This window comes from Capsicum annuum, chromosome 4 (assembly GCF_002878395.1).
Source record: "Capsicum annuum cultivar UCD-10X-F1 chromosome 4, UCD10Xv1.1, whole genome shotgun sequence".
NCBI classification, from domain to species: Eukaryota; Viridiplantae; Streptophyta; class Magnoliopsida; order Solanales; family Solanaceae; genus Capsicum; species Capsicum annuum.
The window spans coordinates 186,190,515-186,216,667 of record NC_061114.1 but is presented as its reverse complement, the minus strand read 5'-3'; the positions used below and the strand labels follow the sequence as shown (position 1 = coordinate 186,216,667).

Below are 26,153 nucleotides of genomic sequence, written 5' to 3'. Positions count from 1 at the left end.
AAAGAAAGATAACATAAAGAATTACTAACTTTGAAATCCTTCAGATTTATAATTTCACCTTATTTGGCAGAGTCTCGTGCTGATTTACTAACGAAAGATTTTCTTCATCTAGTCAGTAGGCTAAAGCTAGTGCTGATAACGTGTTATAAAGCAAGAAAGAATAAAGAACAACAGTAGAGAGAGAAGAGAAAGTAATTTTTATTACTTCTCTTGAAGATGAGAGATTATATGATTATAAATACAATGAACAAAACCCCTCTATGAGAAATTTACTCCTAGTCTGAGTAAAAGACGGGTGCTTCAAATTCTAATAGATATCAAAGTAGATCTTGATAGACATTCACTATAATGCAAATATATTTATAACAAAATTAATATTATAATCTCTAAATCTAATCACAATTTAGATAACTCAAATATAAATATTCTCAAATCAGATTTAAACACAAAATTAGTAAATAAACAATAGTAAACATAATACGAAACAACAATAATTGAGAACGTTACTTCAACATAAGAAACCATAAACTCAGATCAGATCTAATCCGTTTTCCAGCAGAGTGGAGGGTCTGACCATCAGGTTTGCGACAATATCCATGAGATTTTACCGGAAACGAGATGAAAGATGGGCTACACCAGCGACTGCCAAGGTTCGCCGGTTAAACGGGTTTGCTGGTGACTTTGTGACAGAGACGGCACAACATAAACAAGGGAAAACGGAGGGTAAAGGCGGAGGCGGTTGTGATCCGCTAGTGGCGATGGTTCCGGCCAGCCAGATCTGGCATGCCATTGATGGTGTCGCCGACGGCTTGGCGATCTGAACAAGGAATGACGGGACTCGCCGGCTGGTCAAGTTGGTTCGCCGATTTTGACAGTTTCTGGTGATTGGAAAAAAATGAGAAAGGGGTTGGGAGTATTTTTTTTTGTTTGGTGTCATTTTCCGGTAAGAATTCGCCAGAAAAAATCAGAACGAAGTTACTCAATTCATTACTATTTTTTCCTTTTTTCTTTGATTTTTTTTCCTCTTTGGGTTTCACTGATTGTTGTGAAATAGTATGTAAAATATGGTTTTCTCTTTGGGTGTGCGCAATATGTGTTTTTCCCTATTTTTTCTTTCTCTTCACTGATATTTTTCTCTCTTTCCCACTATCTGTGTGTGTACAGTAAGTTTATTTTTGTTAGTGAATGTAAAAAAGAAAATCTGCATAAATTGCTATGAATTTGAAAGAATATTGAAAGTGGAGGAGTATTGTGGTGTGTGTGTATGAATTGAATGAAAATAGAAGAGCATATGTTGTTATTTATCAAGGAAAGAAAAAATGAAATATCTGTTATGCCATTTTTGCAACTGTGTGTGTCCATTTTATTCAAATCTTAACTTAAATAGTTTATTCAACTTTCCAATACAACTACTAAGTAAGTATGTAAATATTTAATAATTCAAGGGAAAATGATCAAATATACCCCTTAACTTTGCGAAAAGGTCCAAATATATCCTTCGTTACAAGTTTGGTTCAAATATGCTCCTGCTGTTAAAGTTTAGGAGCAAATATACCCCTAAACTTTGCGAAAAGGTTCAAATATACCCTTCGTTATAAGTTTGGTCCAAATATACCCTCTCTGTTAAAGTTTAGGAGTAAATATACCCCTTAACTTTACGAAAAGGTCCAAATATACCCTCCGTTACAAACCATAACTCAATCCACCAATTTGGACCAACCTATAAACCGACCTAAATTTTATTTATCAAAATTTCAATCTTATAATGCTATCGAAATATTCATCAGTTCAATGACTCTTCAAATATTATGTTAATGTTGTATTTTTCTTATTACCAGTGTGTTCTACTTCAAATATTGTGTTGATATTGTATTCTTCAAATTTTGGTTTGTTTCCATGTTGTTTGATTTTATCGTGAAGGACTCTAATCGACAGAAATATTTCAAAATAGTTGTAAAATGAAGAAGAATCAGGGTCATGGCTTCTCCAGCTATTTCAGCTCCTAAGAGAGAGACAGACCCCAAAAAATGGATTTTTATATCCGAAATAGGCCTTGTTTCAATCTTTGGAAGTAATATCGATAATTTTTACAATAAACTTCTCGAGGGGCAGAGTAGAATCACTTTAATATACAAATTTGATGCCTTAAGTTACACGGTTAGGTTCACGAAATAGATTCGTAATTTCTCCTCCGAAGGCTAGATAGACGGAAAGAATGATCCTCGTTTAGATGACTATTGGAGATATTATCTTGTTGCTGGAAAAAGGACCCTCAATGATGGAAAACAAAATTTGGGTCGGGTTATGGGTTGGTCCAAATTGGTGGGTCGGGTTATAGGTTGGTCCAAATTGGTGGATCGGGTTATGGGTTGGTCCAAATTGGTGGGTCGGGTTATGGATTGTAACGGAGGGTATATTTGAACCTTTTCGCAAGGTTAAAAGGTATATTTGCTCCTAAACTTTAACAGCTAGGGCATATTTGGACCTTTTCACAAAGTTTAGGGTTATATTTGCTCCTAAACTTTAACAGTAAGGGCATATATAGACCAAACTTGTAACGGAGGGTATATTTAAATCTTTTCACAAAGTTAAGGGGTATATTTGAGCCTTTACCCATAATTTAATCATATAGCATACAATGACAAAAAGTTCACATAAATCAATTAATTATATATATACTAAATAATGTTTGAGATAATTTGAACAATTTCATTCATGCTTTTCGTAAATAAATTTACAATATAAATTATACAGGATTAAATAAGAACTTGCAATGAAAATTGAATGATGAACACAGAAATCCATCACCGAAAATTTCAAGCGAAACTCGAAATTCGATTCTTTTTTTTTCTGCTTTTCTTTCTCCCTGATCTTTGTTCTCTGATTTTTTCACTCTCTTTTCAGATAATTTTTTTAATATAGTGTAGAATATTATACGTTGAATTCTCTGGGGGGTGAGTAAATCCTTAAATAGTAGGATTCTTGGGGGAACGGTTAATATCAGATATCAGATAGGATAGAATTTTAAAATTTGAATTTTTTTTTTAGAAGATAATAATAACAATAAATAAAAATAATAAATAAAATAATAAAATAATAATAATAATAAATATAATAATAACTAATTAATTTTGGAGTATATATTTTTTTAAGAAAATACAATATATATTTATAAATAGACAAAATAAATAAAATAATACTAAAACTACTAATTTATTAAAATTTAGAAAACAAATATATATATATATATATATATATATATATATATTTATTTATATTTATAAATTTTTATATTATTATTTTTTTAAAATAAATTTTTTCAAAATTAACTTTTTTTATTTATTTATTTTGAACTAAAAATTTACTAAAAATGAAATAAGAGTTAAAATAATATCGGATCGATATAAATGTTTAATATAGATAAATGAATTAAAATTTGTGAAGAGTAAAAAATTACGTGTCTACAAAATATACTATGCAGATAAAAATGATGGAGGGATTATCAATTAAGTAGTTAACTGTCAAAACTAATACTTGTAATGCCTATAACTTGATGAATTTACAAAATACAAGATTTAAAAAGTAATTTTAGTAAGTTACAAACATGAACGCATTTTTCTTGTACTCTTGGAAAAAGTTTAATAATTACCAGCTCATATATGCCTATTCAGGTTGACAAATGAGCAGCACGAGTTAAAGTGTACTAATTGAAGACAGGCTGAATGGGTCATTGTCGAAACTTGCTCACGCTCTAATTGGCTAAAATGGGTTGGGTCAAATGACTTAAAGCAATGAGTTTATAGCCTAACGGTTCAACTAGACACACTTCTTGTTTTACTTTTTTAGGCTAAATTAAACACATGAAGATATTAAATTGGTACTATTTTTTATTTAGATATCTAAAATTTACAAGAATTTTTATTGATTTATTTCTCATAAATCAATTTGGATTAGGTATCAATTCAATTTTTGATGGATTGCGTTAATAAATAGATAAGTCAATAATCAATTCAAAATTAATCGATTGGAGAAATTATTATTTCATAAGCTAATTTTACCACCTCTAGACAATTACTTATACAATTATCCTCTAATTAGTAGCCTAATAGTATAAGACATTTGATATATTGTCAATGTATATAGTCAAACTCCACTGGAATTCATGGATGAAGAAGTAGGAGTGTCTCTGTTCAAACTGAGATCATGTCAGACTTCAGCTTTATGTTTTTCTTTTAAATTGATCAATGATGATGGAGACTGACCATGTAATAGAATTTTGTAGTGGACCCAAATACTGGATGTTGCAAAATCTGTTTGCTAATATAAAATATTGGACTGGCCATGCCTTTTAGATATATAAATAATGTAACCAAATATTTACTGTACTTCATTAGTTTCTTTGTCTTATTTTTATCGGTCAAGTTTTTTAATTTCAAATAATTTAATACATGATAAGTTTAAGTCCACAAATTTAAAGAACTATACAATCTTAAATTTTTCAATTACAATATTTAAAAATCTCTTTTTATTTTTTAAAAATTGGACCAGAGGGAGTAGTATATTTTGTTGTCCTATCAAATTACTGTGGTTCCACCCTTGATTTCCACTATTTGATCATTTGCTTCCCTCTCTGCTTCTCTATTCTTTCCCCATAGGACCAAGTACAACCCACCAACTAGCAGTATTCCTCCACATAGACTGCACAAGAAAAAAAAAATCAGCTTTCGAAGTTAAAGGAAAAAGAGTAAGCCATATATGTAAAAGATAATCCAATGTATATAAGTTAAATATTACTTCATATGTACGTACATTAAAACTCTAATATCTTTAGCGAAATTTCTATCCTCATCACTAAGTGAATATCATATTTATTTTGGTAACATAACAGATAAACTTGAAAATGATATATACATACAGAACTTAATTTGGGCTAATTATTTGTTGATTTACTGGGTGATGATCTTGTTGAATAATAAGATCAAATTGAAGTTGTGGAATTACCTTCCCACATAAAGTGTTTCCTTCCACAAAAATGCTGATATTATGGCAGTTATGATAAGTGATAATGGAGTGAACATGGCTATAAATACTGGTCCTTTCTTCTCTACTGACCAAAGTTGTATCCAATATGTCAGGCCTGTAACAATCACACCCTGCAATGTTTTTGGTAATATATGACATATGGATTTAATCTCTTCTTAGAAATTATTCAAAATAGATTCTTCTCTGATTATTAGAGATTTTACTGTCAAGTGAAGAAAAAGATTTAACTTTTATATATACTGTTAAAGTAAAGAATTTTACTGTAATTTTATCAATGATCACCTGCAATTATTGTTTAAATAATTTAATGGTGTGAAAATTCATTTATACTGTGTCAGTGTATATAGAAGTAAACTCATAAAGGAGGCTCAATAATGCAACTACGACTACCCCAAAATCTCAAACAAGTTTAAGATTGGGTTTATGAATCATCACTAATCATATTTTTCAATTTAAGCTCAACTCTCTCAAACAAGTTTAAGATTGGGTTTATGAATCATCACTAATCATATTTTTCAATTTAAGCTCAACTCATGTCATTAATTATTATACTAAATTAAAATCAAAGTGAAAAATAAATCAGATATATAATATTAATATTAAAAAGCTCTCTATATTTTACTCGCATATAAAACAATAGGTTAAAAATCAATTTATGATAAGACTAAAATATATATTTCCAATAAGTAGAATACATACACAGTAGACCACTGAAAAAAGATTGATGTCCCATTTGAGCTTCCATGCTGATATGTTCCTTTCCATTGCCATGGACCAAACTGAAGATTGTATCCAGCTAAACAAGCAATATAGTGTGGCAAGACGTAGCTTTGCTGGATATTGTTTTACAATACGGACCTAAACAAACAACAATCAGAAGAAATTGTAATTCTTTTTGTTCAATTTGAAGGGAGCAACGATAGAATTGTCTCCGTTCAACCTATATAGGTTTGAGTCGCTGAAGCAGTCACTAATGCTTAGCGTAAGCTGCCTACATCACACCCCTTTGGTGCGACCTTTCTCAGACGATGCGTGAACGCCAAATACTTTGTGTTGAACTGCCTTTTTTAAAAAAGATTCAATTTAGATTTAGGGGTATGGCTGAAGATTTAAGTACCTGTAAAATGAGCCACAGAGACCATGTTATGTTAGCTAAAATCATGACTAGTGAACCTTTTAACCACTCTTCCTTCCAACCATAATTTGAGCTATGATTTCCCCTTGTGTTCTCTTTGGACAAATTCATGAAGTTCAAATGTGGTCCTTTAACCAAGGCAAACACCAAAGCTCCTATTACACCAATTGAAGAACCCAAGAATTTTGCCATTCCATATGACTTCTTTATTGAAAGAGCTTCCACTCTGTATATTTGATTCAAAAGTTAAAAAAAAAACAGAACATTAGGTAGTATTATATATGGTTTTCCTTATACTTCCGCATAGAGGCGGCTCTCAAGCATATTCGTGGCTTAAGGAAAAACTCAAACGAAGGCCTTGAAATTTTAAGGAAAAATAACTTTCTTTTAATGAACTCTATTTTCAAAATTATATAATCTATTTTTTCTAATTATTTCTTTTTAAGTAATAATATAATCAATGTTTTTAATCTTTCTTGAGACATACTTTAGATATATGAACTTCTTCTAATAATTCTTTCTTTTTATATAAAAAAATATTTTTTTATAAATAATATTCAATTTTTTTTTAAAAATCTATGCATATTATTGTAAGAAATGAGGCTCCTCAAATTTAGGGGCCTAAGGCAGCCACTTATTTTTTTACAAGGTAGGGCCGCCCTGCTTCCGTAGTCCCAATTAATGTGATCTCGTTCACATTTCAAGAGTCAAACAGTGACAATGAATTTAGTCATGAAATTTTTAAATTTTTTAAAATAAAATTTATAAATTTTGAAACTACATAAAAAGTATAAGCCACAAAAAGTGACAATTCAAAATATTTAATAGATACACGAACAAATTATGGTCAAAAAAGACTTTTTTGAATCTCATATACAAAAATGTGCCACATAAATTGGGACAGAAAATTTATAATAGAAGGGCTCTCTGCTTCCGTAGTTTTGAAATGTACCTTAAAAGTACTGCCATAAAAAATGTTATGGCTGGAATTAAGTTAGTTGTGGCTGCAGCAAATGTTGCTGTAGTGTAATGTATGGAATAGTAGTAGAGATTCAAACTTACAGTGCTGAAAAAGAATATCACAAAATTAATCACGTGAGGTAAAAGATTGACATACAATATTATACTCCCTCCGTTTCGAAATAAGTAAATTGTTCGGGTATTTATTGCTGTTTCAAAATAAGTGAATCATTAAATTTTTTTTTCAAATTTGTCCTTATGATTTGACAACCAATTAACTTTTGAAAAAGTATTACAAGGTTAACTTTTCTTTTTTTAGGATAAAAATAGAAAGTTGTGTTAAATTTATATCTTTAATATTTTTTCCTTAATATGTGTCAAAATCTAACAATTCATTTATTATGAAATGGAGGGACTATTACTCAACAACTTGAATAATTAACAGTGAACTTACCTAAGTAATGACATCATTAAGATTTTCAACAGGATGTTGTAGGTTAAAGCAACAGCAGTCTTTCTACTTAGTTAAAACAAAAAGAGAAATTTGTTGAATTAGTTAAAAAATTGCATATACATACAATAGTTATAATTGAGTAAGATAGTACTAACACTACTAAAAAAACGTGAATTTATTAGTTAACCTCTCGAAGAAAGCAGCGAGGGGGGCTAAGGCGACGACAGCAAATGCTTGACGATAAGTAACAAAAATATAAGGGTTCATCCCTTGAGATATTGCAGCTTTAGAAAACAAAGCCATGCCTGCAAAAATAGCTTGTGTGATGAGCATAGCAATGTAGTGTTTTTGCTTTTCCATTGACATGGCACAACCAATTACTAAATGCTTCATTTTCTCTTCAATTTGGTTTCTTGTCCTGTCAATGTGTTAAAGGACTCTTCAATTTATAGACAAACCACACACTGGGGAACTATACTACTAGCCTGTTATTGGTCAAGCTTTCAACTCTTGCTTATTGTGAAAAATGTTTTTGTCACAAGTGCGTTTAGAAAAATATTTTTGACGTTTTAAAAGCTTGGTCAAATAAACTATTGGTACGCTATTGTTGATCACTTAAGTGGGGTCAAGGTTCACTTTACCCTTTTTGCTAAATAAAGAGTCCTATTCAAAAAGCTAATGTCTCATACAGTCACTGAATAAGTGAACTATACATGTCAAATCTTCCCATATTTAGACACCTAATTTTGTATACATGTCGAAAGCAAGTCTGAGATGATTTGGACATTTAAGGATGGAATGCATGGATGTTCCTTTGCAGAGGTTGACTACGAACGATTTCAAAAGAGGTAGAGGTAGATCAAAGAAGTATTGAGAGAGGTGATTAGCAGGATATGAGCAGTTTCAACTTACCTAGGACATGACCTTAGATAGGAGGGTGTGGAGGATACGCATAAGGATAAAAGATTTGTCTTGATGCTCGTTTATATATAGTAGTAGCCATAATATTGCTCATGTAGTTTCTTATCCTTCGATTACTATTACTATCAGCTAATTCGTTGTACTTCGTTATCATATTATTTTATTGTAGTTTCTGTTCTTTTATTATCTATATGTTGTTTTCTTACTAGCTGTTACGTTGTTTCTTGTAGCTCCGTTACTCTTTTGTTATTAGCCCTTCTCTCTGTTATGCACCAGAAGGATGAATTAGCATAGTTTGGATTGTCATTGGAGGGTCTCAAGAGCAGCATTTGGTGACAATTCTGCCTTTTTACTCTTTTGTTATTAGCCCTTCTCTCTGTTATGCACCAGAAGGATGAATTAGCATAGTTTGGATTGTCATTGGAGGGTCTCAAGAGCAGCATTTGGTGACAATTCTGCCTTTTTACTTTATTAAGATATGGATTTAAGTTTTATGCACCGAGAGTACAAAATGTTTATACTATCAAGTCAATTACAGTCATTTTATTTGGTCATGGAGATCTAGTAAGTTGAATCACTAGGAGAAACATCTCCTCTGATTAGTGTCTTAAAATTGAGCACTATTGACAAATTTAGGCAAGATCTTTATGTTTTAAGTCCTATAAGCAAGCATTACAAGCTTGACTTCCAAATCCAATTTGAGGGTACGGTGCTCCTTGGAAATTTTTTCTCAAAGATTAGGTTATTTGCTAGTACTTAACTAGAATTTGTACTCTAATTACCATAAGGTAACAAACAATGTTAAAAAAGAGAATAAATAATAATTCATTGTTTTATTCAAATTGAAAATTACATCACCAGTTATGATTTGTGAGAAACTAAATGTAAAAAATGTCATTTTCTACAATAAGAGTATTCCTAAGCTAGGAAGATAAAATTTACTATATAATTAATGCACATGCGAAACCATAAGAAGAGTATAATTATTACTGAAGAATCCCTATATAAATTTTAACAAGCATTCTATAACAAACGATTTTTTTTTTCTCAACTCTCAAAGAAAAGTATAGTTAGTAATTTAGTATGTTAGATCACCCTTAACTAAGAAAAGTATACGGTATCAATTGAAAAAAAAAGGTCTTGTTCTATAAGAAAATAATATTTTAGAATTTACAAGTCTTCCACATCTCATCCTTCTTATCATCATCGTTTCCTAGGCTTCACATAAAGAACCGTTTTTTAAAATTAGATCGAAGGTTGGGGAAGGCGAAGTGGGAGAGGGGATTATAAAGATGAGAAATCGAATGTTGGTCACCAACAAAGTGAAAGTTCAGATAACCAATCGATGGAGCCACACAAATCCTTCCTTCTTACTTTATATTTCTTTCAAATTCTTATTTAATCTATTCTTTCTTCTCTTCGTCGTGGAAAAATAAAAGACAGTTCAGTACATGAAATATTTCATATTCACTCAAAGTAAAAAATTAAAGGATCATTTTTCAAGAAAATGAAACATAAGTAGTCTATCAAAAATAAGCTTTTTATCTCACATATGAGATAATTATGGATTGTGCACACTTACCCTCCCAAACTCCACTTGGTGGGAACTAGGTATACTCTTGTTGTCGATGTTGAAGTAGTCTATCCTAATACTATATGAAGTACCAATAGCTAATTTCACGATTTAAACCCCATATCTTATAAATTACATGAAGATAACTTCACCGTTTTAGTGATGACTTTCTCTGAGGTTATCCAAAATTTACAAAGTTTCCTTGGATGGAAGTGGTTGTCTTAGCAACTTGTGGACCATCTCCTCATCCACGATGCAATAAATGAAAAATAGTTAGTTTTTTTTATACATCTTTATTTCTCATCATAATTGCATCGTCTGCTACCTCAATCTCCACTTAAATAATATTCCTCTTTACGTTGTACAATTGCATCCACTTAGATTTTAGGCGAAGGTAGAGCTAGGATTGACTCAATAAAATATTAGGAAAGACGAGCACACAATTAAAGAGCCCGACAGGGTAGCAGCGAAAAATATCCAAGACTAAATTTTCCCTTTCAACTTGAACCAAGAGGAGACAAATAAATCCTAGCAAAATAGAGTAATATACAACAAACAACTCAATCAAATGAAACAAGACAAGAATAAAGACAATCACTCGAGACACAAGATTTACGTGGAAAACCCTTCAATGTGAAGAGTAAAAAATCACGGGACCAAAACCTCCACTATAATCACCAAAGAGTTACAATATTGTCCTCCAAAATGGCCACCAAACAAGTGCCAAACAACAAGAAACAATACATAATCCACAACACCAAATACTAGAGAAATAAAGGAGTGAAAGCACCAAAAACGCAACTACTGTTCGGGAATGAAGAACAGGAGATACAGGCCACTAAATCAATCTCAGTCAGTTCCTAATCAAATATTGAGATGAGAGGAATAAGTAGTCCAAAAATCATCCCAATCGGACAAGAAACGAAGCGGGAATCGGAATTTGAAGTTGACAACTGTGGCTGAAATTTAAGTGCAAAAATCAGCTTTGTTTTTCTCTCTTTGGCTGCTGAAAACTCTCTTTTTGTGATGGTGAATAAGACCTAAAAAGATCAATATATATGCCCCATAGTAATGGTCCTATAGGCAAAAGTGGGTTGGTCCAAATTGGGCTTCATTTATCCACATAGGAAGGGAAAAAGACCCAATAATCCAACAATTCTCCCCCTCCCAACTATGTGGAGGAGACCTCCATCCCGGCGATCATGCAACAATATTCAAACTTCTTTCTTGGCAAAACTTTAGTCATCATGTCAGAACCATTATCATCCGTATGAATCTTCTCAAGTTCAAGCAACTTAGAATCCAATACATCCCGAATCCAATGGTATCTCACATCAATGTGTTTAGACCAACCATGAAATGTAGAATTCTTACCAAGATGTATGACACTTTGAATGTCACAATGAAACACATACCTCTCTTGAGCACAACCAAGTTCCCCCAAGAATCTCTTCATCCAAAGAAATTTTTTACAAGCTTCAACGGCAGCAATAAGCTCAGCTTTTGTAGTAGATATAGAAACACATTTTTGTAACCTAGATTGCCAAGACACAACTCCCCCTGCAAAAGTAACCAAATACCCTGAAGTAGACTTGTGAGTATCAACATCACCAGCCATATCTGAATTAGTATAACCACAAAGACTAGGCTTTCCTGTACCAAAACATAAACTCAGACTAGAAGTGCCACAAAGATATCTCATAATCCACTTCACAATATTCCAATGTTCTTTTCCTAGATTAGAAAAAAAAATAACTTACAACACCAACAGCATGAGCAATATCCGGTCTTATGCAAACCATTGCATACATCAAATTACCAACAACTGAAGCATAATGAACTTTCTTCATATCTTTCTTCTCATCATCACTGGAAGGACACTGCTTCGTGCTCAACTTGAAATGCGTAGCTAAAGGTGTATTGACAACCTTAGTCTTGTCCATGTTTAGTCTTGTCCATGTTAATCCTTCGAAATACTTTCTGAATATACTTCTCTTGTGATAACAACTTCTTGGATTTTCTATCACGGACAATCTATATGCCAAGAATCTGCTTTGCTGTTCCTACGTTTTTCATAGAAAAAGACTTACTCAACTCTTGCTTCAACTTTTGAATTCTGCAAGCATTATGACCAACAACAAGCATGTCATCAACATAAAGCAACACAATAGTAAAGTCACCATCAGAGAATTTTTGCACAAAAACACAATGGTATGAAGTAGTCTTTTTAAAGCCCTGCTGACTCATAAAGGAACCAAACTTCCCGTATCACTGCTTAGGAGCTTGTTTCAAACCATACAAGCTCTTCTTCAATTTGCAAACATAATTCTCTTTTTCCTTGACTTCAAAACCTTTGGGTTGCTCCATATAAATTTCTTCATCTAAGTCACCATGGAGAAAAACAGTTTTAACATCCATTTGCTCAACCTCTAAATCTAGACTTGCCGCTAAGACTAGAACCACACGAATGGATGACATCTTTATAACCGGAGAAAATATCTCATCAAAATCAACTCTCTTTTTCTGGTTAAATCCCTTCACAACCAATTTAGCTTTGTACCATGGAATTGGATTACCATCTTTATGCTTCACCCAAAAAATCCACCTATTTTTAAAAGCTTTTTTTATCTTTAGGCAACTTAACCAAATCAAAGGTATGATTATCTTGCAAAGATTTAATTTTATCTTCCATAGCATCAAATCACTTTTTTTTTTTTCACTTTTCATGGCCTTATCAAGACTCTCAGGTTCTCCCCCGCCAGTCAAGAGTACATACTCACTAGGAGAATAACAAGATGAAGGTATTCTCTCTCTTGTAGATCGTCTGAGAGTACTCTTTGGAGCATCAACAACTGGTTGCTGTCAACCATATCAACTTGCACTGGAGCATCAACAACTTCTTGCTAGTCATTCTGAATATAATTATCATCTTCATTATCAACTTGATTTTCATCATCATGAAGATTTTCTTCAAGATCAGTAGTCAAAGGAACTGAATCAACATCAACTAGTCTCTTACTACTCTAAGAATCAACCTTCTCAGCTTTGTCAAAATCTTCAATTGTTTGGTCTTCAAAGAACACAATATCGCAGCTTCTAACAAGTTTCTTCTCAACTGGATCATAGAAACGATAGCCAAATTCATCTTGACCATAACCAATGAAGATACATTGTCTAGTTTTAACATCCAACTTTGACCTTTCATCCTTAGGAACATGAACAGAAGATTTACACCCAAAGACTCTAAGATGATCATAAGAAACGTTCTTACCAGAAAAAACTCTGTCAGGGATATCACCATTCAAAGCAACAGTAGGAGATAAATTGATAACATAAACAACCGTATTAAGTGCTTCTTCCCAAAAGGAATCTGGCTTTTTAGCATCTGAAAGCATACATCTAACCCTCTCAACTAGTATTCTGTTCATCCTCTCTGCTAAGCCATTCAACTGAGGAGTCTTTGGAGAAGTTTTCTGATGCCGAATACCCTACTCTCTGCAATATCTATCAAAAGGACCAATATACTCACCACCATTATCTGAACGGATGCATTTTAATTTCTTTCCTGTCTGTCTTTCAACCAAGGCCTGAAAATTCTTGAACACATCAAGTACTTGATCCTTGAACTTCAAAGGAAATACCTAGAGTTTGCGAGAATGATCATCAATAAAAGTCACAAAGTAAAGTGCACCACCATGAGACCTTACTTTAAAAGGACCACACAAATCAGGATGCACTAACTCCAGCAAATCAAGCTTTCTTGAAGACGGATAAATCTGAAAAGAAACTCTTTTCTGTTTACTGGCTAAGCAATAAACACACTTCTTCAACTTTTCTTGTTTTACTCCAGAAAATAAATTTTTCTTAGCCAAACTATCAATCCCTTTCTCACTCATATGACTTAACCTTCTATGCCACAACTTTGATGAAGTATCATTCTCCACCAAGTTTATCAAGCCTTTAAAAGTAGAGCCCTGAAATACGTACATGTTAGACAACTTGTCACCTCGAGCCACAATCATTGAACCTCTAGTAAGCTTTCACTGGATAGCACCAAGGGTATTAACATAACCCTCATCATTAAGACTTCCTACAAAAATTAAATTTAGGCGAACACCTGGAGCATGATTGACATTATTGAGAACTAGTTTGGAACCATTGTTACTTTTCAAACAAATAGTGCCAATGCCAAATACTTTAACTTCATCATTATTGCCTATTTTCAACATCCCAAAATTACCTGGAGTATAAGAAGAAAATAATTTCTTCTTTGGCGTAACATGAGAAGTAGCACAAGAATCCACAAATCAGTTACACTCATCGCGAACAAAATTAATGGCATTCTCACAACAAGCAACAAGAAGATCATCATTAGCAACAACAGCAACACGATATTCATTATCGCCTTCTTTTTTTTGCCGTCTTATATCTCTCTTATGCTTGTAATAATATTTCATAATATGCCCCTTTTTGTTGCAACAGTCACATGTAACATTCTTGAATTTGGTCCTTGACTTGCTTCTACTTTTATCTATATCATTTGAATCTCTGGACTTGTTTCTCCCTCTCTCTTCAGTAACCAAAACATCAGAGTGTGAAGATGAAAAAGATGATGCCTGAGATCCTTTTCTCATCTCTTCATTCAAGACACCACTCTTAACATATTCCATAGTTACAATACCACCGGGAGCAGAATTAGTCAAAGAAACTCGAAGAGTTTCCCAAGAGTCAGGCAGAGTATTAAGAAGCCAAAGTCCATAAATTTCTTCATCGAACTTTACACCCATTCCGAACAGCTGGTCAAGGACACCCTAAAAATCATTTATATGATCAGAAATAGGATTGCCCTCTTTATACCAGATATTTATCAATTGCTTAAGCAGGAACAACTTGTTATTGCCAGTCTTCGAAGCATAAAGTGTCTCGAGCTTGTCCCACAAACTTCTAGCATGTGCCTCATTCGCAATATGATTTCTAACATTATCTTCAACCCATTATATGATATAGCCACAAATCTGTAAGTGTTCAAATTCCCAATCCTCATCTGTCATGGATGCAAGTTTAGTAGATGCAAACACAGGTAGATGCATTTTCTTGACAAATAGAAGATCTTTCATCTTGCCTTTTCAAGTATGATGGTTACTACCATTCAAACACACCATCTTGCTCATATTTACCTCCATCATTCAAATCGACAATCAACAACAACCTGTCTCTGATACCACTTTTTAGGAAAGACGGGCACACAATTAAAGAACCCGACAGGGTAGCAGCGAAAAATACCCAAGACTAAACTTTTCCTTTCAACTTGAACCAAGAGGAGACAAATAAACCCAAGAAAAATAGAGTAATATACAGCAAACAACTCAACCAAATGAAAAAAGACAAGAATAAAGGCAATCACACAAGACACAAGATTTACGTGGAAAACCCTTCAGTGTGAAGAGTAAAAAATCACGGGACCAAAACCTCCACTATAATCACCAAAGAGTTACAATATTGTCCTCCAAAATGACCATCAAACAAGTGCCAAACAACAAGAAACAATACATAATCCACAGCACCAAATACGAGAGAAATCAAAGAGTGAAAGCACAAAAAATGCAACTACTGTTCGGGAATGAAGAACAGGAGCTATAGGCTACCAAATCAAGCTCCGTCAGTTCCTAATCAAAGATTGAGATGAGAGGAACAAGAAGTCCAAAAATCAGCTCAATCGGACAAGAAACGAAGCGGGAATCGCAATTTGAAGTTGACAGCTGTGGCTGAAATTTAAGTGCGAAAATTAGCTTTGTTTTTCTCTCTTTGGCTGCTGAAAACTCTCTTTCTGTGATGGTGAATAAGACCTAAAAAAATCAATATATATGCCCCATAGTAATGAGCCTATGGGCAAAAGTGGATTGGTCCAAATTGGGCTTCATTTATCCAAGTAGGAAGAAAAAAAGATCCAATAACCCAACATAAAATTGGTTGCCTAATGTCAATTTTAATGGAAGACATTTCTGTTCAATATCTTTTTTAAAAAAATTAATAGATTAATCTATTATAGGTAAAAGTTGGACTTCATCATTCCTTAAATAGAGGTCATGCGTTTGTGCCTCATCAGAATGAAAAATATTTTGCTAGAATATATTTTTTCTCTTTAATCAACCTTGTATGTCTCAAAATCAAATTAGTCGAAAATTTTAATACATTACGAATCGCCGTATGAACTAATGTTGGGATCCCCAAAGTTTGATCCTCTGGCTGGCCCTGGGTAGAGCAGAAGGTATAGGTTCGATAAAATTTTTAATAGCTTCAAATGACTATGAACCTCTCTACATTATAGTAATTTTTTTATTATATTTTAAATTTCATCTCTAGTCAATGGAGAAGGTAGGGGTAGTTCTTTTCTCTTGCAACTCAATGGTTTACTACTATGTATATGTTGCAGACATTGTTTCCAACATAATCTATACATCACCATTACCCAACACACAACATATATACACTACAGTACTGTTTGAACTTTGAAGTTATGCTGATCCACTTTTACTATTTTAGTTGATGCATATCTCTTATTTTGGCATTCACTTTTTCGGGAAATGTTCTGCAATCTTCGAAGTGCTCCATTTTCATGTGTTTAATCCGTCTTGAAAACACATCAACTTAATCATCGTGCATAGTCTCATAATTTATGCCAATGAAATTAACTCATTTTATGCGGACCGTCAATCTACGGTAAAGCAGATTTTGTTCCTAAAACCTTATCCTTATAGAGAGAATAATATATACATCACACAAATTAAGCACATTATAAAAACATGGACGTTATAGTATACGACTAGGAAAGTTTTGAGGAAACATTGGCCAGTACTGCTGATAATATACGATGCAACAGCAGTGGAAAATAGCTTGCATTAATTATTGATCGCCACTTTCTAAACTGAAATCATTTCACTTGTCTGAATCTAAAGTACATATAACAACAAATGTTTACGAACTTTAGGATAAGAAGAAACTTTGGAAGTGTCTTCTGCACGTGACTTTTAGGCGCAGAACATGTAAAAATGAAAGCAGCGAAGGAGTCAAAATTTTCACTAAATGAGTTCAAAATCTGAACAAGTAAGATATCAAGAAGCTGAGGGAGTTTTCGAATCTATTATATATTTATAAAAATATAATTTTAATGATGTATAAATAGTAGAATAATTTTTTATTAAAAGTTATTTTAGATGAACTCCCTAGCTCGCAGCTATACCTGGCTCCGCCTCGGAATGCAAGCCAACCTCTCTTTATCTAAAATTCTTCTTCTTGTTTGCTTGCCTTTGATAAAGTGAAGGAATATAAAATAGATTTTTGTCCAATAAAAGTATAACAGTACCTAGCAATAATGCACGAAAACAAGAAAGCTCCCAACAATAACCAAATTAACTCAAGAACCCTAAACTCTTCGCCCACTAAATAACTCAAGTTTACCAATGAGCCTTCTCGTAGCATAAATGCCAACGGATAATATTATATTAAAAATTTAACATATATATATTATATATATAATTTTAGTGAGAGACCAAATGTTCACCTGCCCCATATTTTAGGCTATAAATTCACCTCTGCCTCCACCTCCCCCCTCTTCTCTCTCTCTCTAGGCAACCACGTGGATTAAGGACATGCAGCCATGGCTGTGTTTGGATGGGCAGGGGTAGACTCAGCCCTTTGGCAGATATGAACCCTTTCGACGGAAAAATATACCAATTTATACATAATTAAAAATTATTTTTTCTGTATTTATAGTAGGTGTTGAACCCCGTTCGACTAAGTTTTTCTTCAAATATTGAATCCCCTCGGTTGAAATCCTGGCTCCGCCTCTGTGGCTGGGAACTTCTCCAAAACCTTACGTACAAACAGCACTACAAACACCAACATAAACTCCGCTTACACAATTAGATTGAATCAAACACAAATAACTATTTCCCAAATTAGGTTTATACCAATTGAAGTTATTCATGGAATTTCGACGCTACAATTTTCGTTGGATGAGCGACAAGCTTTCACTAAGGAAGAGGAAAACTTAAGACCGCTCAAAATCGTCAAAATCGACAGAAATCTTATACGAACATGAGGTGTCGTGAGCTAGAATTTATCGTGAGTGACAAAATGTTTTTGAAATTTTCACCTATGAAAGGATGTGATGCGTGAACATATTTTCTATCTATCACACGCCATAAAGAAGAGAATGATACCTCTCTTGATCATGTCACTTGCCATTGTATGGGGGTTTTAAATAGAAAATATCATAGTTCAATGAATGTATGTAATAACAACACCACATAATTAAAGTATTAAACTAATAAAATATTTTATGAAGACAAGAGGAGGCTTTTCAGATTGCAGCACTCTTCACCTCAAACTTTAAGACTGTAAGTTCACGTCACTGAAGGAGTAAAAAGGTGGAAATTGCTAAGGAGGGATAAAAAATTAAAGAGAGAAAAAAAAAATACTGGCTTATTTTAATTTTTTTATCTTACTTTCCTTTTTAGCTTGTTTAACATTAATATTTTTCCCCTTTATGACAATCATTTTAATTTTAACTTTTCTAATGACCTGATTAATACCACAACACCAAAAGACATTTTGTACAGATATTTTTAATTTAAAACCACTCAATTTTCAAAAATTTTATTTTCTTTATCTTTGTAAACTTCGTTAGTCAAAAAAAAGGCGACAAACAAATTCAAATGAGGGAGTAGTTTTGGAGAATTTGAGGTAAGAGGTTAGTAATTAAGTCATATATAAATGCTTTGAGATGATACTTCCACTAATTAATGATCATCCATAACCTGCCTTTGTCCACTCACTCTTGACTCTTGAGGGATGGGGTAGCGTGGGAAGGTGTAATTAAGTGGCTATACATCACATCATTTGGAAGTTATAGTTTCAGCTATATATATTCAGGTGCTGGCTGAAGGTACCCCATTTTGAGAATATTATTTTCGCATGTGTTTATTGTGCCTAAAGGTGTCCAAGTCTTTTTAGGTAAAATGCTAATTAGAGCTGTTTTAGTAAGGCATTGTGCCCCACAATGCATTATATTGTGCCCCATTAATGAAGGTTGATATTAAAACTAGGAGTGGTGTTGGCTTGCATAGTAGCATAATCCCTCCAATACTATTTTGATCTCATATTTAGACAATTCTGTCAATATTTCTTCTTCTTGTCACCTTTACTAGTAGTTGTTTCAAGAAATTTGGTCCATATTGTGCCTTTAACTTACACGAATGCAAAATAGCCTAGTTTTGAATTTTCTTGTGCTTGAAGTAGAAAGTATGTTGTGAAAGGACACTATCCCACTAGCTAGGGAATAATGTGATCAAGTTTTCTAGACATGTACACATCCACTAAGCTACTTGTATAGTTGTATTATTGCCCCCCACCATCGCTTCTTAGTGGAGAGGAAAATGGCGCCCCATGATTTGTCATATTTATCACTAAATAGTTCATGGCTAATAGATATTTTTGATAATATATCTATCGTCATAAAAATGATGAGTTCGAATAATAATATATGTACTGTATGTACATATAAGTTTTAATATTATTTCGTTACGTATTATATGAATTGTTTTTTGGTAAGGACAAAGATTGAGAAATGAAATTATAAGTCGAAAGAGATAGATGATAGAAAAATAGAAAGAAAAGAAAAGAATAAAAGTCTCAAAGCTGTAAGGTCAATCACGCATCACCTAGGTGTTTTTTGTTTTCATGTTTCTTTTTCTTTTTACCTTTTATGTGTTACTTTTATTTTTGCTACTCGTATTTCTTTACTGTGTAAAATTTCGTTCCCGTTAAGTGTAAGCCAAGATTTTAAAAATTAGTAGCAAGTTGCTAAACCTCATTCTCGCAAAGTCCAAATCGGTAGAAAAAGTAAACACCGATGGTTGCAGGGGCTGAACTAAGCTTTCTGTTACGGTTTTGGATAAATTCAATAGCTTTGACCTAAATTTGATTTTCGTAATATAATTTTTATTTGAGGATTCCATTATTTCTCATACCGAATGAGTTATGAATAATGTCGTATGCTGTGATGTGTTATCAATTTTTTAATTTCCTCGCTAAGACATCCATCTACTCTTCAATGACGCACCCTTTAATATTTGAAGAGTTAGCCATTATATTTAAGATTGTATATTGATTTTATGGATATTGGACATGTGAGATGGAGAGGAACCTTTGTAGTTATGCAACTTAAACCTGCAAAAGCTTTTAAATAGCATTGAAACATGTTGGTGAAATATTACAAAAATTACAAATGAAGAAAATAAGAAAATATCTTTTTCTTGACTGAGACACAAATATGTCGCTCTCTTTAAGATTCAAGCCCACTGCAGCAAATGTTTTCTACAAGAGTTGAGTTCAAAGCTCCACAAAGAAAGAACACATCCCTTCAACTAATAAACTCTTCTTTTTACTAACTTTTGTGAAATCTATATTATCTTGTACTTAGAAAAATAATGCAATACCACACTATTAGGTGATGAAATCTTTCATACAATGAATAAGAAGAATAAATGGATAATAAAGAGAGAAGATCAATGATCTAGCGGTTACAAAAATTATAAGAGCTACAAATCATAAAGTTATAAAAAGTGAATAAATAAATGATAAAAAATTACATGAATTTCAAGTAGAGGTGTCAAACGGGCCGGGTCGGGCCAACCCGGAACCGGCCCTTCCATTTTAAACGGATTGTGGGCCGGTTAAGGGCAGGGTTTGATGTTAACCGGGCTGGGCCGGGCCGGGCCAAACAGTAAAAAAATTAAAATCCACCCTAACCCGGCCCACTTAACCCAACCCGATCAAACCCACCAAAACCCGGTCAAACCCGGTTAAAAAATAAATAAAAAATTCAATATACACTATATACACTCCAATATACAATATATATTTTTAAAAAAATATATAAACAATTACACATATATACGTACCATTCAATATATAATTATATATGACTATACGTACTACTTTAAATAAAACATATGCTATAATAGTATAATAGATATATATATACACTACAATATATATATATATATATATATATATATATATATACTAATTTATAAAACATATACACATGTATACGTTAAATATATACTACTTTAGAAGATACATACACATATATATGCACCATTCAATATATATGTACTTCTTTAAATAAAATATATACTACAATATACATATATATATATATACAACAATATGTATATATATATAGTTACATACTAATTTATAAAACATATACACTTGTATACTTTAAAGATATACGTCTATAGAAGATATATACACATATATACGCACCATTCAATATATATGTACTACTTTAAAAAAAGTATATACTACAATATATATACTAATTTATAAAACATAAAGTAATGTATACGTTAAATATACACGTCTATAGAAGATCTATTCACATATATACACTCTATTCTATGTATATGTAATACTTTTAAATCAAATATACTATAATATATATACATTACAATATATATTTGTATAGTTATATACTAATTTATGAAACATATACACATGTATACGTTAAATATACACGTCTATAGAAGATCTATTCACATATATACACTCTATTCTATGTATACGCACCATTCAATGTATATATACTACTACTTATAAAATATACTACATTATATATACATTACAATATATATAGATATACTTATATACTAATTTATAAAACAAATACACATGTATACATTAAATATACACTTCTATAGAAGATATATACACGTGTATACGCATCATTCAATGTATATATACTACTACTTACAAAATATACTACATTATATATACATTACAATATATATAGATATACTTATATACTAATTTATAAAACATATACATATGTATACGTTAAATATATACCTCTATAGAAGATATATGCACAAATATACAAAACATATGCTACTTAATATAATAAATTAATAATATTTGGTAGTAAATTAATAATATATTAGAAGTAAGTTTTTAATTTAAAGTATAAAACTAGAAATTCAATTTAAAATTTTAAATCGTTAAATTAAAAAAAATAAAAAACAAGGACTAAGGAGTGAATGAATTTGGGGAATTTTATTGATTGCAAAATGATCCAAAATTTATAATTTACATGAATGAAAAATCTATAAATTATGCATCATTTTTTCCAACTCATTCATGTTAATATTAATGGGAACTTGCATAGGATAGTCGAAGTCAACGGGGGCAAAACCATGCATTGGACTTGATTCTGCTGAGTTCTCCCGTGAAGTCATAATTTCTTCAAGTTTCAGCTCGTCGCTCGGCTCCAGTTCCATTCCTTGGTTTTTTCTTTCCGCTCTAATCCAATCTCTTAGGCAAACTAGAACATTCATTGCATTGCTTCCCAATGAGTGTCGGTTGTCTCCAAGCTGCTGTCGTCCCTGACTAAAGGCGTTCTCTGATGCAACGGTTGACATTGGAACATTCAAGATATCTCTAGCTAATCTTGAAAGCACAGGATATTGTGTTTCATTACTCCTCCACCAATTCAACGTGTTGATCCGTCGTCTGCGATCCTCTGGTGCCGTCCGAAGATAATATTTCAGCTCTTCCCGATAAGTTGATGTGTAAGTTCTCTCATCAACACTGTTCCAACAATTTAAATCATAAAACGAACCAGAAAAACCACTATGTGCCGGCCTTTTAGAAGATGATGGCTCCTCGGGAGGATAAGGAGCGACAGTTGGAGTGATATTTGTAGGTACGGCTAAGTCAAATAAATCAACATAGTGATTATATAATTTTTCTATGTAATCCTTTGCATCAGCCGTAGCCGTCCACAAATCAGGTTGTACTTGTTCAGAATTATGGTTAGTATTTATTTCTAAGTTAGTATAAATAAGAGTACTAAAGTGACACATATGATTATATTTCATGCACGGATTTAGCATAGCACCAACCAAGTAAATAGGGGGAATCGGGAAAAAATATTTTTTAAATTTCGTAAACATGGCGCCAACAGCTTCTTTATAACCTTCTTTATTTTTATATTCTTTGAGCAAACCAGAAATATCGGCTATATATGCCAAAATATTACAAACAGTAGGATAATAAGCACCGGAAAATTCAACCGTAGCTACATAAAATTTTTCTAAAAACTTAACAAGATCATTAATTACAACCCAATCAGAATTATGTAGCATGCAATCAGCAGAATCAGCAAATGAACCGCAATGTTGGTTAAAAGCTAGTGTAATAGGAATTCTATATTTATAACAAGTTTTTAAAAATTCATATATAGAATTCCATCTAGTATCAATTTCCTCAGGCATCAAAATCGGTATAAGTCCATTTTCTTGACATTTAACTTTAGATTCTCTAATGCTCGATCTACGATTATTTCCTTGAATAAAACCAATGGCAAGACGAATTTTTTCAATATAAAGCTCAAAAAACTCAAGACCATCTTTTACAATTAAATTATATATATGACATGCACACTTAATATGAAAAATTTCAGGCAAGGGCGGAGATAGCGTAGATTTTATTTTTGTTATAGCAGTCTTGTTGTTAGAAGCATTATCAAAAGCAATACATAAAATTTTATTTTCGATACCATAATATCCGACAATTTTAACAATAGAATCAGCAATAAATTGTCCAGTATGTTTACGATCTTCATCATATAAAAAAGCAAGAATACGTTTTTGCATCACGAAATTACTATCCATCCAATGACAAGTAACGGTTAAATAATCGTTTTTATTTACAGCACGATCAAGATTAGAAGTTAGGGACAATCTACATTGAATATTTTTTAACAATGTTGATAAATAAAAATAATATTGTGAATGGAGTCTAAAAATATCAGACCGACAAGTAGTTCTAGGAATACCATTAAACATAGGATTATAAATTGCTTGTATATAACGAATAAAGGCATCAGAAGAAGGAAAACTAAAAGGCAAACAACCCACAGCTACCATTTTAGCTATTTCTTCCCTGTCCCTCAATTTATTATACTTCTTCGCTACATGACCGGTTGCTGGGTCCATTCTAGTTTGCATTGACCCATCAACATCCCCACCACCTTTTGCAATATTTAACTCTCTTTTGTGATCTTCAGCTATATGTCTCATTAAGTACCCGTACCCCTTGCTTGCCTCCACTTCTATGCTTATATATTTGTTGACAAATATTGCATTACACCTCAATATCTGATATACGTTCAAAAAATTGCCATGCAATACTAGTTCTTTTACGAGGTTTTGGGGCACTGGGAGGACGGGAAGGGAGATTAACTGATTCAGATTAACGTTAGCATCTCCTACTGCGGGTGTCTCAGCAATATTTTCATTATCTTCGTCTAAATTAACCGCATCTACTTTATTTTCTTCTTCTATACCGTAATTTTCCTGAGCTTCTACATAATCCATATCGTGAGCACCTACACCTATTTCTTCCTCAAAAGGTGTACCAAGCAGTACCGGAGGCGAAGTCACACGGGTATATCTACTACTTGAACTACCTCTACCGCTAGTAATTCGCTTTTTACTACCACTACCGCTTCCGGGACAAATTTTTTTAACAACTTTAGTAGCGAGTTTTCTTAATTTATCCATAATATAAATTAAATTAAACTAAAAATATTCAAAATACACAAATATAATAAAATTAAATATTAAACAATTAATACAATAAATAAAAATTAAACGTAAGAGATGGAATGACAATACCAAATTTTGGAAGTATCCGAAGATTGGGACTTTAGAAACTTCTGCTCGTACTTTGTAAACGAAAAATTAAAAAATTAAAGTGAACACTTTAAGAAATTAAATATATTGAATATTTGAGAATTGAGAATTGAGATTTGAGAGAGAATGAGATTTGAGAGAGTAAAAAATTGTGTGAAAAATGATTTGAAGTTGTAGGGTATTTATAGATTTTTTTTGGGATTAAAAAATATTTTTTAAAGTTTTTTTTTTTTTTTAATAAATGGGCCCAAACTAGCCGTTTGGACCCAAAAACGGGCTATATAGCCGTTGGGCCAACGGCTAGTTTGGCCCAAAATCCAAAAAAAATATACATTTTTTTAATTTTTTCGGGCCGGGCCAGGCCAGGTCGGGTTAACCGGGCCCATTTTAACAAAATAACCGGCCCGGGACCTGGAACCCTAAAGCCCTAGGGCTTACCGGTCCGGGTCAAACCGGGCCGGGTTACGTAGTCGGGACGGATCGGGCCGGGTCGGCCCGACCCACTTGACACCCCTAATTTCAAGGAAAATACTCCCTCCGTTTCATTTTACCCGTTCTAAATTGGGATGACACACCTATTAAAAAAATAATGATTGGTAGTGTAACTTTACCATTTTGCCCCTCTTAATTGTGTCTTGTTATTAGTTTCAATATTGATGGATGACCAATAACAAAGAGTAATCAATTACACTAAGGGTATAATGGTAAAAAAAATTATCTTGTCTTGATGAGTTAAAAAAGACAAGTAAAATGAGCCATCAAATTAGAAAATTTGTGACGGAAAAAATGGGACGAAGGAAGTAGTAGGCAAATTCAATCACTATTATCCAAGAGCCAAAGGGTTGCACGTCCCTTTTATGCCTTAAATGAGCCATAAAGTACAATTGACATATAATGCCATTAGTGGAAGGAATATGCACAGTTTTTTGGAGGCTGCAAAATGAAATGCTAACAAAAATATGCACTTAACTCCCAAAATAATAATACTAAGGCATGATTTAAAGACACACTTTAATATAAAATAAAAAAAAAATGAAAAAATCCTTTTGGTGAAAAAAATTGCATTCACACTATAAACTAGTTAACTTTTAAACTTTTTTGTCCCTTTTATGGTAAAATTTGGTTAAATCTAAATAAGGCTATGAAAGTCTTTTCATAATTGTAGTCAAATTTGGATCAAAAAATTGTGGCCATTTAACACTTCTCCAAAAAAATATTAAAAATGATCTTAACCCATCAATTCCCCACTTATTTTAATATTACCACCAGAGAGTCTATCAGTTGAAGGAAGATTACTATGCATAA

At 32.5% G+C, this 26,153-nt stretch overlaps 1 protein-coding gene across 1 annotated transcript; it reads right to left on the bottom strand.

The window, feature by feature from the left end:
• Positions 1 to 4,321: 4,321 nt before the first annotated feature.
• LOC107869605 (WAT1-related protein At1g43650) lies at positions 4,322 to 8,128 on the bottom strand. Its single transcript, XM_016716112.2, has 7 exons — positions 7,780 to 8,128; positions 7,593 to 7,655; positions 7,131 to 7,244; positions 6,161 to 6,404; positions 5,743 to 5,901; positions 5,002 to 5,153; positions 4,322 to 4,698 (listed from the first exon to the last, which is right to left on the bottom strand). Exons 1-7 carry the CDS (start codon positions 7,983 to 7,985, stop codon positions 4,575 to 4,577), a joined length of 1,062 nt encoding a protein of 353 aa, XP_016571598.1. The 5' UTR covers positions 7,986 to 8,128; the 3' UTR covers positions 4,322 to 4,574.
• Between the last annotated feature and the right edge of the window lie 18,025 nt (positions 8,129 to 26,153).